A 17,497-nucleotide genomic window follows, 5' to 3' on the forward strand; every position below is an offset into this window, starting at 1 on the left:
ATTACATCTGATTTCACCAGTACAGCCACTGGGCTTGCAGACCACGCTCTGGATACTCGCCACAGAATAAGATGGAAGAAAGCTACAGTAATAACACCGCAGCAAGTTCAAATATGAAAGACTATTCATGGAATCAGCCTCAGCCCTTAGGAACATGCCAAACCTCAACAAATTTGGATGCATGAGACCGCCCCAAATTTGGGAAACATTTATCAGAAGAACTTTAGCCCAAAGGCCAAGAACTACCAATATAGCCCGCCAGGGGGCACCATCAGGACTTTAGGAAAACGTTAGCTTCCTAGCTTCGGTTCTCATTTGCTGTTATGTAGTACTTGTGTGCACTTGTCTTTGTATTAAGTTCCCAAGAAGATGGCAACGTGACGTTTGCCGAAATATCGGAAAGTATATATTAAAGTTTATTTAATTTATATTTCTAGTGTACACTGTCAATTCCTTAATTATTAGTTATCAGAGAACTCATTACGGGAGATCCATTATTCACACAATGCCTATCATACCTCTCCTTAAACTCATTCACTGATGAATCAATCACAACCACCTCTAGGAACCCATTATACTCATTCATCATCCAAGTAAAAAATCTAGTCTTAACATCCTTGCTAACCACACTTTTACATAATTTCCACTGGAGATCCCCCCCCCCCCGTTATCTCTATTCTTGACGTGTACTGAGAAAAGTCTTCAGCGCCAATCCTATAAAATCCCTTTAATGACTGATATGCTGCTATCACATCTCCTCTTTTCGCTTTTCAGCTAGTTTTTAAAGACCACAGATAGTCAAACTCTTCTCGTGGGATAGCAGGAGGGCACTCCATAGACAATCTGATCTTTGTCACCTGCCTCTGGATCATGTCCACCATTTCAGCATCCTTATGGAATCCAGGTGTCAAGATCTATGTTCAGTAGTCCAGATGAAGCCTTACATAGGAGAACAATAACCACTATCCCTTCTTTTTAGTGTGTTCTTCAACAACCACATAATCTGGTGTGCTGTTTTAGTTACCTTTGCAATAACTAAGTCTTCTTGCAGGATCTCTACATCACCTTCATTTACCATTGCTATTCCCAGTTTAGCATCATCAGCAAACAACTGAATATTTCCTGTCAAATCATTTCCTATAATGATATACAAATTAAACAACAAAGAACCAAGTACTGAGCCCCATGGTACACCATTGGTCACTTGCCTTACCTGTAGATTCAAACCTCTATACAGAAACAAATACAAATCAGGGAAACTGCTCCTGGAATCTGCCACAGCACTACAACATTTCTCAAATTTAAATCAATATGGCTGCCTCACATTACCCAAAATCTGGGAGATGATCATATTCAGACCTTCAAAGGAATAAGCAAGATACTCTCACTGCACCCACAGAGTGCACTAGTTAAGGCTTTAGGATCCTACCAATTCTTTGTTTACCTTCTGACTACTGTGCATGGGCAGAGTGTATATCTGTGAGTGAGCTTATGAACATGCCTTGATAACCAAGGCAAAATATTGATCTGATAACCTAACAACTAAATAAAGTTAGTTAATTAACTACCTTAGACATGCTTTCTCTTCCATACAACATAAATTCAAGTAATATATGCACAATTTCCTCACTTTTGCAATATGTTCTCCAAACTTCAACTAGCTGTCTAGTGTCATCCTCAAATCTGTAGCCTCAATTTTTAGTATTAGGTCGAACACTCACAGACTACAATAACTATCATACCTTACCTTGAAGACATTCAGCATTGGAGCACTCACCACCCCACTCTGGCAATGCATTCCACTCGTTCACCACTTTCATGTAAGAAAATCTCCTTTTCACTTCCTTACTCACAATGACCTTTGTACAGTCTCTAGAGATAACCTCTCATTCTCCCATCACTCTAATTTTTTGGTCCTAAATTTGGGGACATTGTTGTTGTTGTTTACCATTCTAATGATGATAGTGGGTATGGTAGGCAAACTGAGGCCTGCAAGCTTGATCCAGTCCACTGCCTATTATTGTGCAGCTTGCAAGCTAAAGGCTGGGTTTTAAATGAATTTCATGACAATCAGTGAACTGCTGTTTCAGTATCCACAGAGTGTAGTGTTAATGTGGCGCAGCATTGCATTATCATGAAGTGCTGATAATAAAAATATCTTTTATATTGTACATTACACATGTTATATTTTCTATCAGCTGACTGTATACTGTACTTTGGTAATCCCTAGTGTAGAGGATAATGTTTGGAGATCTGTTGATAGGGGAAAGAGTGATAGGTGACAGAACTGACTGTTTCTATAAACAAATTACAATAAATATCAGTTATTGGCATTTGTCATTTATACATTTTGGACTGAAGAAACTATAGGAAGAATATTATATAAATTGAGATGTGCTTAAGTAATTAGTAAAGCTAGAATCTTTGGGGTAATAGCAGGAAAAGTTCAGGAGGTGCATTACTTAGGTGGTTAAGTGATTGCACTGGATAACTGTAATGTTGAAGAGATATTAATTTGCAGGAAGAAGGTCATTATTCTTCCAAGACTTTAATAAAACTGCATCCAGATTGTTGTGCTCAAATATGGTTACCTGAGTTCCATGGACATGGGAAAACAGTATAAAAGTTCCAGATGTGGGTAACCAAGATATCTAGTCTATGAAATGTGCATATAAGCAGTGCCATAACGAGGGTATGAAGTGCCTGTGGCAAGTGTCTAACTTGCACCCCCACCCCCAACCCAAAAAGGACAAAAATTTTGAAAAATTTAAATGTAACAAGTTAAATTTTACTAAATGCAATATGTTAAATACTTACTATTAACGCCATCAAAATGAGTTGCCTGTAAATCCAATTATGTATTTGTATAAATAAATAATCTATTAAATAAGAACAAATGTTTATTCATATTCAATGACAAATAAATTAAAGAAATATGTGACATAGGCATAATATAAAATAATATAATAAAAACATCAAGTTCAGCATATTTTATAAATAAATTTTTCTAGCTTTTTCATTTGCAAATACATCTATTATATCGTCATAATTTAATGTTTTTGCAATATCTTTTTTCAATTGATATTATAGACATGTTTGTCAATTGCTCTTGTCCAATAGAAGAACAAAAGGTATGATTTTACAATTTTCAATTTGCTAAACAAAAGTTTGCAGGAAACTGTTGTCACAGGCATTGTTATGAAAATCCTTAATGCTATGTCTAGATTTGGATACGTGTTTTGCAATGAGAGTTTCGTAATATTTTTGCAAGATTTGAAAAGCGTCCATATCACCTAAATTTTCAAAAACTTCCATGGCTTGATATTTCAAACTCTCAATTTCACATACAAATTCTGGAGCATCTAAGTCGCTATTATATTTCAATGCTAGGTCAGCTGAACATTTTTTAAGATCATCTAGCTGCATAATTTTTAAAGCGTATCCATTTAAAAAACTGAAGTCGTTTGCAACCAAAATCTTGTAAAGCAGTAAATCTATCATTGAGTTTATTATTATTATTATTATTCAGGGCCTCCATGGAGTCAAAAGACTCATCATGGGAGGTCCATCCGAAGAACATAAAGTCTGTCAGGACTCATCGAGGGGAGGCCCCCCTAAGAAACACAAAGTCTATCATACCACTCCTTAAACTCATTGACCGTTCTCGCTCCCACCGCTCCATCAGGCAATGCATTCCACAGTTGTATGAGTATAAGATCTAAAACTTCATACATTTCTTTTTTTAGTAATGCATTCATTAATGCAGTTTAGTAATGCATGGCAAAGAATCGTCAGTAGGTTTTTCACCAGGCATATTTTTTATTTTGCAGCATCTCTTTTCTGGAATGTAAGTTTCAATATTTATTGTTTCGGCTAAACTTTTTGCCGAATTGCGAAGCGAATTGAAAAAATCATTTCAGTACTGTTGAATTTCATTTTTTAGAGCTTTTATCATTTTCGCAGCATTTTCGACTGTGGTTTTTTTTTCTTGTAAAAGTAAATTTACTTTATCTATCTTTCATAATATTGTATCTCAAAATATTAACAGTGCAACAAAATTAACTTTTAGCAACATTCGAGCATTTGTTACAGAGTCTACTGTACCTTATCTTTGTCCGTCACACATTTCATTAAGAAGTTGTATTATTAAAGGCATTTGATTTTGTAAGGCTTTTACTGCGTTAGCTTTCACGGACCACCTCGTGTCACTTAAACCTTTAAGACGAACAGATAATTTTTCCTTTAAAAGATCGCATCTACTAGTAGAATTTACAAAAAAGTTAAACAACTGTTGAACTGTTCCAAAACATGATTTCATTTGAACAGATATTTGTGCAGCATGAATGCCTATTAAATTAAGGCTGTGAGCAGTGCATGGAACAAACCTCAGCATATTGTTTAAACATAATATCCTGGTTTACCCCCTTGTATTTACCTGCCATATTTGCTCCATTATCATATGACTGTCCTCTTATATTTCTAATATTTAATCCGTGTGATATTAACTTTTTTTCGATGTCAACCACAAGTGCTTCGCCAGTTTTTTCATATGCCACAATAAAATCTATGAAGGTTTCTTCAATGCTACATTTATTTGTATTAGGATCGATGTTAGCATAGCGCAAAATTTGAGTTACCTGTTCCTGGTGAGAAGTGTTGGGTGTGCTATCAAATAAAATAGAAAAATATTTTGCTTTTTGAATATTTGAAATAATATGCTGTCTAATTTTAGAGTCAACTATATTAATTATATCATTCTGTATTATAGGACAGAAATAATTAACTTGATTTTTCTTATGACTTTTAATATGTTGCGCAATAATAGGATCATAATGAGTAATTAATTCTTTCATGTTCAAAAATTTTCCACATTCGGATGACCAATTTTTTCACAAGTTCCTCTCAAAGCGTCATTATTCCACTTTTCTTTTAAAATTGCTTCTTGTAATTGATCGTCTATAAAACCACCTTTCTTAATTTTTGATTCAAAAGTTTTCCATTCAACGTAATTTTTTTTATGATATAATGAATTTTCATGACGTGGTAACATAGGATTCAAATACTGCCAGTCTCGAAACCCCGCAGTGGTCCATGCATTCCGTTTTTTTCCAAAAAGAATACATGAAAAACAGAACAATACATCTTTTCACTTGCAATATATCAACCAATTTCTGAGTACTTGTTCTCCGTTTGGCACGGTTTTTACAAACCATTTTTTAACAAAATGCCGATTTTCTGTATCAGTATAAACACTTATATTATCGCACAACTTGGATCCATGTTGAACAAATATTTGTATGTTACTATTGGTTATGTGCCATTTTGCGAGATCATTAAAATCTACGATTTTTGCATTATCCATATTTTCTAATTTAACATCCAACATATAATTATCATTATTACATTGCTTCTCGATTTCCTGGCTTTGATGTTCAATTGTACTTTTCTCTTCTGTTTCAATTTCACCTGAAACATGACTACTTGTAGAAGGCAGATTTAATTCGGTTGTTAAGCTTGAATGAACTAGAGGTGTAGATGATTTTTTAATAAAAATATCAATTGGAGTTATATTTTTCTTTATATTTTCAATCTTGTGTTCTCTTATTTTTAAATTGTTCACCGGAAGGTTTTTTTGGTGGCATATTACCCTAGAAGTGTTTTATAATTTAAATTTTTGTTTATATTAATATAATTATTCATATTACTTACTCAGTATGTTGTATATAAACAAAATTATCTGTGTTTTCCAGTATGTTTTGTTCCACAAAAGAGCAAAAATATCTAACAATAATCATGACACACAACAACAACACAACTGATCTTATGAATGACAATAAGACTAATAATAATTACATGATTTTTGAAATTCTCTTATCTACAAAAGGTAGAAAGGAATGGAAATACTGAGGGTGGAAAGACTGTAATTTTCATTGGATCCTGGGTTTGATAGATGTAAACAAGTGCTGGCGAATAATTTTTGTGGGTGATCATGAAACAAGAGAATCAGGTAGATGGAATGATATCAAAGGAGATCATAAAGGGATTAAAATTATAATATGGGAGGTAATAAACTTGGGATGGGTAGATAGACATATTAGGAGGATAATGGAAGAATCCATTAGATTATCTATTCAAATGTTTAGGATTAGATAGGAATCTGGAAATACAAAATTCTACAAAATCATAATGGTAAAATACATTCATTAATAGTTAATGGTGCGATGGAACAATTTGCTTGGGACAAAAAACGAAAACAATGGCAAAGAAATGTTATGTTCAAGTGGTTCAAATCGTGATATTAGGTGCTGTCATTGCCATCTAACTCGAGACGGATTGGAACTCACTGGTGTTACCAAACGTAGTGGAATTCCACTGCATTGCAGAATTTGTATGCCTAAAGTGGCGTACTGCAGAAATTTAAAAATAAAATACACAATACAATAGCAGACTTTTATATCTATTTATTTACATTTTTTACATTTTGTGCCCCCAAACAGATTTGCGCCCGTGGTGGGCACCTCTTTTGCCATGCCCTCATTATGGCACTGCATATAAGGATAGATTGAATAAATATGGTCGTCAAAGATTGAAAAATAGACAAATGAGAGGAGGTATAATAGAACTATACAAATTGGGAAGGGAATCTTACAGTATAGATAGAATTAACATTTTGCAGCTCTTAGTAGGTAGAGGAAGAATTCAACATTATCCATGAAAGATTTGTAAGCAAATGAAACTTAGGTTCTTGTGGCCATATTATTATTATTACTATTACTACAGGTGACTCCAGGGAGTCCTTAGACTCATCGAGGGAGGCCCTAAACATCATGTCCACAAAACTATATGATATGCTATTCTCACAGTATCTATCATACATTGCCTTGAACTCGTTCACCATCATAGCACCCACAACAGACTCTCGCAGCTTATTCCACTCATTTACCACTCTAAAAGTAAAGAACCCAGCTCTAATACCCCTACTAACCACACCCTTGCATAGCTTCCATAGATGTCCCCTAGTTCTGATCTCAAAAATATCCTCTGAATTAATCCTATAGAAACCCTTTAGCAATTTGAATGTCTCAATCATATCTCCCCTTTTCCGCCTATAAACTACTTTCTGCAACCCACAAATCTTCAACTTGTTCTCATATGGTTAATTCCATAGACATGCTATCATCTTAGTCACTCGCCTCTGGATCCCATCCACCTCCTCCCCATCAAGAAGGAACCGAGGTGACCAAATCTGCACACAGCAGTCAAGATGAGGTCATATCAAGGCTCGGTACAGAGGTACAATAACTTGCTTGTCTCTGATCGTCAAGGTATTTTTCAATAACCAAGTGAGTTGATGAGCTGATTTAGCTACTTTTGCAATGTGCCCCCCTAAACTTCATCTCCCTATCCACCAACACTCCCAAGTTCCTGGCCTCATCAATCTCCTGGAGTACAGTTCCACCAATGTGGTATACTGCTGCTAATCTTTTCACCCCAAAATACATAACCTTACATTTTGTCACATTAAATTGACATCCATTCTCCTTAGCCCAGAACTCCAATCTATCCAAGTCATCCTGCAAGATTTTGACATCTTCTGCATTCACTATCGCTCTACCCAACTTTGCATCATCAGCGAACAAATGAACTGTTCCTCTCAGATCCTTCCCTATGTCGTTAATGAACAAATTAAACAGCAGTGGTCCAAGAACAGAACCCTGTGGCACACCACTAGTCACAAGCGTCGTTTTGGACTCTACTCCTGAATAAACTACTCTTTGATATCTCTAAATCAACCACCCACTTATCCATCTCACCAACCCTATATCCATTCCCATATGCTGTAGTTTATGGATTAGAATTCCATGTGGTATCCTGTAAAACCGCTTTGCCAGGTCCAGCAGTATCACTGTAAACCCATTACCCTGATCCAGTTCAGTCGTCACCTTGTTATAAAACTTGAGCAAGTTACTGAGGCATGATCTACCCTTCACAAAACCATGCAGTCCCCTATACAGTATCTCATTTTCATCAATCCATTCCTGTATTTTTCCCTTGACTACTTTCTCCAAGACCTTGACAACAACTCCTGATATGCTGATCGGTCGGTAATTTGCAAACGTAGTCTTGGATCCTCCTTTATGCAGTGAAACTATTTTCCCCTCTTTCCACACCTTCGGGACTAAACCAGACCTGAGACTCAGATTAAACAACATGGTCAAGGGCACTGATAATTAATTAGCTGCTTCATGCAAGACCCGTGCCGGTATACCATCCAATCCCACAGATGTATTCACATTAAGGTTCTGTAATAGACTATTCACTTTCACTTCATTCATCACAATTCCCGTATAAACTAATGGTTCCTTCATTTTTTCAATGTCACCACCTGGATGATATACTTTTGCAAAGTGCTCGCTCGGTAACCCCACTATATCAACTAATTCAGTGACCTCCCTACCATCGTCATTCCTTAAAATAATTTTGCCGTGTACAGTTTTTTTCTTGCTTGCAGCATACTGAAAGAACTGTTTGGGATTCTCTTTAGCTTGCAGAGCTAGTTTCCTTCCATAATCCGCTTTTGCTTTTTTTTTTTACCACACTTGTTACCCTTCTGGCCTGCACTTTATACCGTTCATGTGCCTGCATGTCACCCCTTTCTTTAAATTCCCTCCACAGTTGTTTCTTTTTTTGCAGCTCAAGCTTAATGATGTTATTCATCCATTTAACCCCTACTTGTTTTACTATTCAGACCCTAGGTATACAATCAGCCATAATCTCCTGTAAATGCTTCTTGACCACTTCCCATGCTCTATCGACATCCAGTCCTTTCAGTTTTACATGCTATAGCACTGATCCAAGCAATCTCCTAAGCTTGTCTTACTTGCAAACACGGTATTTCCACATACACCCTATCTTAATTGAAAATTCCACACCTTTAGCCACCTCCCAGGTCAAGACCTTACGATCACTCTCACCAATAGGTGGCAATATGGTCATATTCATTACAGTCAAATTCTGAGATGCTATTACCAGGTCAAGCACTCTCACACCCTTAGTATTTTCAATTACATGCTGTCTCAGATAGTTATCCCTTAATAATTGAATAAAATCCATTTCCTTCCTCGCATGTGTCCTCTCCTCCTTCCAATCAATGTTACCATAGTTGAAATCCCCCATAATAATTACCCTCCTTCCACTCATTTCATCAATTTGTTTATGCATACTATCTCCACCATCTATTCCATCACCTGGTCTATAGCAGCACCCAACTGTATATTTTATTCTGCCAGTCTCAATCTCACACCAAATAGCCTCAAATGAGCTCCTTTCACTATCCTGTGATACAACTTCAATTCTCCTTGGCTGCAGTTCATCAGCTATCATGAACCCCTCACCCCATTTTATTCTCTCTGTCTCTCCTTAACACACTATAACCTACACATTCTATCCCACTAACTATATCTTCTTCCGTCAGCCATGTTTCACTAATGCCAATAACCTGTGGCCAGGAAGAGCCAATCAAGGGCAAAAATTCTTCCTTCTTGTTCCTAATACTCCTGGCATTAGTATACATGAAATGCAGCGATCCCTTTGTCCCACCCCTATCTTGATGCATTATTCTAAATGTCCCATTCCCATTTTTTGTCCTTAGTAATGGCTTGAGTACATTATATACATTCTTACATTCAACTGTCTCACTGATGTCCACATATCCACCACCCCCCTCTTTGGTAGTTCTAGTTTCCCTGGTTCTGCACATCCATTTTCACTTCATTCAGCAACACTTTTTCCAGTCTCAGCACACCAAATCCATTCAAATGCAGGCCATCCATCTTGTATAAATCCTTTCGCCTATCAAACTCATTCCACACCACACCATCTGCATAACCTGCGCATAATGTCATTTGTGATTATGGCCCTCCTCCTAAACCTCTCTGTCATACTGCGGCAACAGATTCACCATTTTAACTCTGTCACTCTTTTCTTTCGCTACCTTTAACAATACTTTCAAGTCCTCTCATAAAAAATTTATCTCCTTTCAATTCATTCATACCTGCCACAACTATCAATTCTTTCATCCTCTGTTTTTACGCTCTAATACTCTCACTTACATCCTTAAATTTCGCACCTGGTAAGTACGATTTAGTTGAACTCTCACCTATCATCACTCCTCTTAATAACGAGTCACCATATAACACTCTTTCCTTCATTTCAGAAACTCTCCCACTCTTACGCTGTTTATTTAGGTTAGCCGAATCACTCTGGAAAGAGTTTTGCAGGTGCTCTAATCCTGCTGCACATTTTGTATCACTGCGTGCAACCTAGCGATCTCACTTCCTACAAATAATTTCTCATTTCTTTTATCATTTAAACCATTTTCTCTCTCTGTATAGTTGCTTTCACTCTTTCTTTGATCACCACTCTCACTGCCATCTTGTACATCGCAATTCCCTATCAAGCCACTATTTTCACTCACATTCTGGCTTTCTTCAACCATAACTGTCTCACAACCTCACACATACTTCAACTCTTCACTTTGCTTACACTTTCTGCACATTCTCCCACTACTATCACTTTCAATCCAAACTTCAGCCTCATTCGGGAATGCATATATCCCACACACATCACATTGGACAAACTCCTCGCATTATAGTTTTTGAACAATAGCGTCGTATTTTTGGACGCCATTATCTTACGTCGCATTGGCGCCATATTCAAATCTATGAAGCATATCATTAAATACTAAATTAAATAACGGAATTCACATCAAAATCACACAGACACAACAAGCTTCCAAAATTAGACAATATTACATTATGATTTTAACTTATATTCTAATTTTTACTCAAAATTATACTTAGATTTCGGAAGCTCTCTGAAAACACAACCACAAACATGAAATGAGTTATCACTGGATATGGTGTCTTCAGTAAGTATGGTCAGTGAGTGATACACTGTATATATTTGCACCAAGACATAAAAAGAGTAATTTCTTTTGCATAATTCTTACCTTCATTAATATGTATTAATGAAAGATGTATCAAAATCTGAAATGTAAAGTCATCACATCCTCGAAATAAGTTCTTCGAGCCATCATCTACGAAGAGGAAGTGCGTGTGGTGGGATTCCAAACATACAGATTTCTGATTCCCAGTATTCTCAAGGTTCTTGTAAGGCGCAATGTATGGCACCTGAAATAAAATTTTGAATTTTTAGATTATTTTCCAATAGTTTTCTTTAATGATAAAAACAGATGTAATTATGTTTTAATACACTACTTAATCAGCATTACAAAATTTTCATCATGGAGTAATATATAGATATTATCATTCCCTTTCTTTTATTGTTACACGGTGATCAGCATTCATTTTAGAAATTATGGACTTTACAACCATGTTATAAATATAACTCTTTTAATAATCTGATGTTTCGATCTTCATATCAAGATCATCATCTGGAAAACAGAGAACAGATACTCAGAGAACAGATCCAAGCTACCAAAAAGAACTTAGCCATTACTCAAAATCAGCTACAAAATCAAAAATCGGAACTTTCAAGATACTTAAACACAGATACCTAGATGATCCTGGTAAAGATTACGGACAACACGGCGAACCATATCCTTCAAACGAAGAAAGAAAACCTAGTTTCCAAATTTTAAAGACTAAAAGATCGACAAAACCATCAGCCATATTCAAATTTCCCCACAGTGAATGATGACAACCAACCAGAAGCAGGAAACAACAGGTGACACCAATCGCCTACAGGTAGCAGTATCGTAGTCAACCTATCCAACCATGCTTTAAACAAAGACAAACTCTCGGGACTTAATAAAGGTCTAAATTTTGCCATAGCACCCAGGTCAATAAACAAACTTGAATTTATTTGCAACACAGAAAAAGGCTTAAGATTCATCCCAAATAACATAACAGACAAAATACGTTTAGAAACTGCCAACATTTTAAATCATAACAAAACAATAACAAGCAACTTAACAAAAGAAGAATTAAGAGCGGTGAAATCATTAAAGTCAAATCCAAACATCATAATAACTAGAGCCGATAAAGGAAGTGCCACCGTTATTTTAAACCAAACCACTTATGTAGAAAAAATCAATCTGCTAGTCTCGGACAATACACATACCAACTGTTAACTACAACCCAACCAATAGAATAAAAAATAAAACAGAGAAACTATTTAAGTCAATTACCACATGGCCCAAAGATACGGTCAAAAAACGTTTTCCACTACGCTCGTTCCCAAAAAATTTACGGGCCACCGAAAATACACAAAAAAAAAAACACATCACTACACCCTATAGTCGAAGGGATAGACAGCCTGAATTATCACTTTGCCAAGAAATTAGCAGCAACAAAAGAAGTTAGTAGGTCATTCCCCCCCCCTCCTATATCAAAAATACACACAACACTTCATATACATCAAAGACATTACATTAGATAAAGATGATTTATTAGTCAGTTTTGACGTCTCTGCCCTCTTTACGAATATCCAAATCAATGACACAATCCTTCTTTTACAGAAAAAATTCCCTCCAGATATCACAGCTTCTTTGCACATGTATTGGATTTTGGTTATTTTGTATGGCAAAATGCTTTCTACCTACAAAAAGAAGGCACAGCCATGGGCTCGCCATTATCCCCCCACCCCCCATTGCTAACTTTTATATGGAATATTTTCAGCAACTTGCTTTAGATTCCTCTACTTTAAAACCCAAAGTATGACTTAAATATGTTGACGATGTTTTTGCAATCTGGTCCCATGGCCACCAGACACTAGACACATTCCTTAGCCACTAAACAAACAACACAAGCACATACAGTTCACAAATGAGATTGAAAAACAGAACACACACTTCTGTTTCTAGATATGGTCATGTCTTCCTTCTGGCAATCTTTCCTTCACTGTTTACTGGAAACCGACACATACTGGCCAATATATACACATAAAAATACAAAATTAATAACAGAAAACTCACTTAAAAAGATTATATAATAGTATAATTCTTGCCTGTGTGTCACAGGCATCTTTATACTATTATATAATCTTTTTACGTGAGTTCTTCCATTATGAATTTTGAATTTATATGTCTGCTCAAGGTTTGCCATTATTAAAACTTATATACACAAACTCCTACCACTACCCAACACAAAAACTAGATGTCATTAATACTCTAAAAAAACAGGGCTCTGAAGATCTATTAACAAAATTCTCTACAAGACCTCAATAAAAAACAAACACAAACCAGACTACAATAAAACTATAACCATTCCTTACATTAAAGGGACATCAGATAAAATAAATAGAATACTACAAAAATGCAACCTGAAAGCCATCTTTAAATCTCATGCAAAATTAAAAATCTTACTAAACTCATCCAAAGACCAACTCCCTCCGCTGGCCCACCCTAGAGATACCATATTTATTGCACCTGTAACATACCACATATAGGAGAAACAGGATGCACAATTCATATCAGATAAAAAGAACATAAACGATATAATAATTATGGTGAAGCTGGCCTTTCTGATCATGACCTGAACACCTTGCATAGAATTGACTGGAAAAGAACTAGTTGTCTAAATCACACCAAAACATGGTATGAAATCTGGTCCCATGGCCACCAGACACTAGACACATTTAAGCAAGCCTGTGAGATTATTACCAACCACCCCAATCTGAACAATGGCTAAAAAATCCTAAACATATGGAAGGCACATGTTTGACCCATGGAACCTTCCTCTCTAAGAGCAACTATAAACGGCACTGTAGAAAATCCAGGATCCTAAATCAAAAATAATAATTGTAATGCTAAAAATAGGACATCGTTGTTACTAAAAGAAAACTATCTGTAAGAGAGATTTTATCCATGTTATCATAAATAGAATTTAGCTTGATGTAATTTATAAATATATCTATACATTTTTTTTTTTCACTAGAGGTCATGCCAGTAGAATAACTTGTGATCAATTCATTGTTTCTCTAGCTTACTGTATGTAATGTAACTTTGCTTGTCCTGTATATTTGTATATGCTCCGATGATTGTGATATGAAGATCGAAATGTCGGGATATTAAGAGTTATTTATAACACGGTTGTAAAATCCACAATTTCTAAAATGAATATTATCATTCAAATGTAAAGATGAAAATGTAATTAACTAACCATCAGGTAAGTTGCAGTGGAAATTGACTATATGAGGGTGAGAAACTACAGCATAGGATCACACAGCATCTAAATGCTAATGTGATTTTTTTTCAAAATTTCAGTCCGTTGGCACAATGCCAAATTAGAAGATCTCTGAAACTTTTACTCCTTCCTGTAGATTACCATTATGATGAAAAATAGCCAGATACTGTTGTGATCACATTATAGAATATTATGCATGTTGGAATAACACCTTCATTTCAACTTCTGTTCAAAATTTTGCCTAATATCCAAGTCATGCTTTTCTAAGAAGCATGCCAAACCAGTCTAAGAAAAAAACAGCACATGACTGGAGACAAAAATCCTGGCATCATTCACAACCTACACTAAAGCCCAGCAACACTTAAAAAAAAAAAACATCATTAGCAAAGCTGTCTGACTTAGAAAGAACTAAATGCAGAAAACCCACCTATAACACAAATGGCAGTTTACCCTTCTGATCCCTTACAAAGGCCATGGGATACAATTTCTGTCTGTGGTCCTACTTCTCTCTCCACACACACACACAAATAGTAATGTGGAAGATAAAGCTGACCTGGCATCATTCTTCACTTTCAACTCTATACTTCCAGTTATATGGAACACTGCACCATATATTTCCTGGGACCCTCTGTCAGATATTTATCAGAAGAATTTTAAACAACCTGGATAACAAAAAGGCTTCTGTTCCTGATGGAATCCCAAAATTTATGCTCAAGATATGTGCTCCTGAACTGACACTTATCCTTTTTCATCTCTACACTGTATTACAGTCAGCTGGCATCCACCATACAGTGTTAGCATGCTGCCCAGATATGATAATCCTGAGTTTAAGGAGTGCAGAGATCATGAATGGCAAGGTGACTGAGTTGTGTAAGGCAAAGGTTGTTCAGTTTGAGTGTCTATGGAGTGAATTTGAAGGGAAATTAGAATAGCTTAAGGTTGGTGAATTTCATTTTAATGGGTTTGGTATTGGATTATTGTTTGTTTGCACAGAATCAAGATGAAGTCAGTGTAGCTAATGATCAGAGATACAGATATAAATGGCAATCAGAGTCGGGATCAGGAAATGGTCAAATCAGAGAGAGAGGTGGGATTGTTATAATTGTATAACATATAATATATATGCTAATACAAGGAGTCTTAGAAATAAGGGATCTAAATTTGTTCCATTGATCGAGTCAGTATACGCTGAGATAATTGGTGTAAGTGAAACATGATTGTCTGAAAATAATGTACTGTCAGGAATAGAAATAGGAGGATACACAATTTTCCAAAAATGATGCAAAGGATAAAACAAGAAGGAGGGGGGGGGGGGAGTACTGTTAATGATAGCAGAAAATGACAGTACATGTGAAGACTTTGAATCTACGTGGTATGAAGTTGAAATTAACAGAATAGTATTATCTAATAGGATGTTGGAGCCTGCATAGCTCAGTCAGTATAGACGAAGCCATTTGGCTGGAAAGACCTGGGTTCAATTTTCCCATCAGTGATGCAAAGAACCTTTATCTGGTCTCTTTTGACTAAAGGTGAATTAACCAGTCTCGTATGGAGGTGGGTTTTTTCTCCGCGGTAACTTGGATTTTTCATTCTCTCAAAACAGGCAAACTGGTCCTGTGAACACACACAGCTACAGTCATAAAATATACCATGGCAAGGAAGGCAATGGGAAACCACCTGGCTCATAATCATTTCCTCCCTAGTATGGTAGCATATAGCTACTCCCACCACAACATCCTATTCCCTTAGCCATATGGCTAAGGGAATAGGATGTTGTTATAGGCCAGGAAATGTATTGTGAAATGTTTAGGCAGATTGGGTGGGCATGTAGAAAGAAAGTGAGTGCAGATAAGGAGGAGGAGATAGTGTATGGGAACAATAAGAGTGAATTTGTTAAAGTTCTAAGGGATAAATATCTCAAGCAGTATGTGATGGAAGCATCTTGAGATTTTAGTGCTGGATTCAGTGATATCCTCACAGAGATGTGATTATCAATGAGATATTAACACTGCCACTAGCTGGTGATAGCAATGAAGTGGTGAAATAATAAAAAGTTACTATCAAAAACAGATATATAAGGAATTTTGAAGTGGATGATTATGGGAAGCTCCATAGTCAACTAGCATCAGTATGTTGGGCTGATAGCTGCATTGTAAAGATGTTGACAATAAAAATATTAATCTCACATTATTTCAAAGCCGAATAAGAAACTCTAAGATAGAAATCAAAGAGTTTCATGCCAAATATAGCAAACTACAAAGTTTGGCGAGTCCAAGAGTAAGTAAATACCTGGGCGGTGCAATACCGGGCAACTCTTAGGAGACAGCTTGGAAGTATAACAAGGAATTGAGAAGCAAGAAAATAAATGATGCATGGGAACTGACAAAGAAATAATAACATAACAGCATCAGTGTGTGCTTGTATTCTGAAAGCCAAAAGGATGAATAAGGTAGATGTAAAATGGATGAATGTGGAGCTTAAGCATGAAATCTGAAAAAAGAAGGTACTTTGGAAGAAGTATAAGATGAATAATGGTAATAATCAGTTACATGAAGAATATAAAGAACGAGCCAGGAGAGTGACTTAGTTAGTAAGGAAAACAAAAGTCCAGTATGAGCAGAAATTGGAAAATCAGGTGAAGAAAAATCCCCAGAGAGTTTTTTAAATATGTGGCAAGTAGAAGGAAGAATGATCACGGTAAGATTATGTTAATAGATGAGAGTGGTAGAATGGTAACTGTTGCAGTAAGACATTGTTGAGGTATTCAGTGATCAATTTATTACATGGTGAAATTTTGACGAACTTAAGTGCAAAGGACATTGGAGAGGATAGCTTATTTGTGACTGCGGAAGGGGTTTTTGAGGAAATAAATAAACTTAAAGTCAATAAGGCAGTAGGATTTGATCACATATCACCATACATCTTAAGGGAATGTTCCAGGGAATTGGCATGCCTATTTAATAGGAGCCTTGCAACAGCACAGGTTCCAAGGGAATGAAAGAAGGATAAAATTGTTCAACTGCATATTATTAGTATTACTACCCCGAGACCTCATGGAGCCAAACACTCATCTGGAAGGTCCTTTTATCTCACACACACACACACACACACACACACACACACACACACACACACACACACACACACACACACACAGCTCATCATACCATGTCCTAAACACAAACTCCTTGCAGACACCACACTCTCAGGCAAGGCATTCCAATCATTTACAACTCTACACAAAAAAAAACCTGCCTCTCACTCCCCTACTCACACCCTCTTTATACAGT

General features: G+C 36.2%; 1 protein-coding gene across 1 annotated transcript in view; it reads right to left on the reverse strand.

Annotated features, from left to right (window-relative positions):
- Positions 1-17,497, reverse strand: part of LOC150108776 (transient receptor potential cation channel subfamily M member 2-like) — a 685,147-nt gene that overhangs the window by 598,045 nt on the left and 69,605 nt on the right. The window contains exon 5 of the mRNA XM_090410077.1: positions 11,012-11,192. Coding sequence (XP_090266203.1) covers positions 11,012-11,192 — 181 coding nt within the window. The remainder of the gene's footprint in view (positions 1-11,011; positions 11,193-17,497) is intronic.

Source organism: Typopeltis vanoorti, chromosome 2, assembly GCF_054136105.1.
Source record: "Typopeltis vanoorti isolate ZY-2024b chromosome 2, IOZ_Tvanoo_1.0, whole genome shotgun sequence".
Classification (NCBI taxonomy): Eukaryota; Metazoa; Arthropoda; class Arachnida; order Uropygi; family Thelyphonidae; genus Typopeltis; species Typopeltis vanoorti.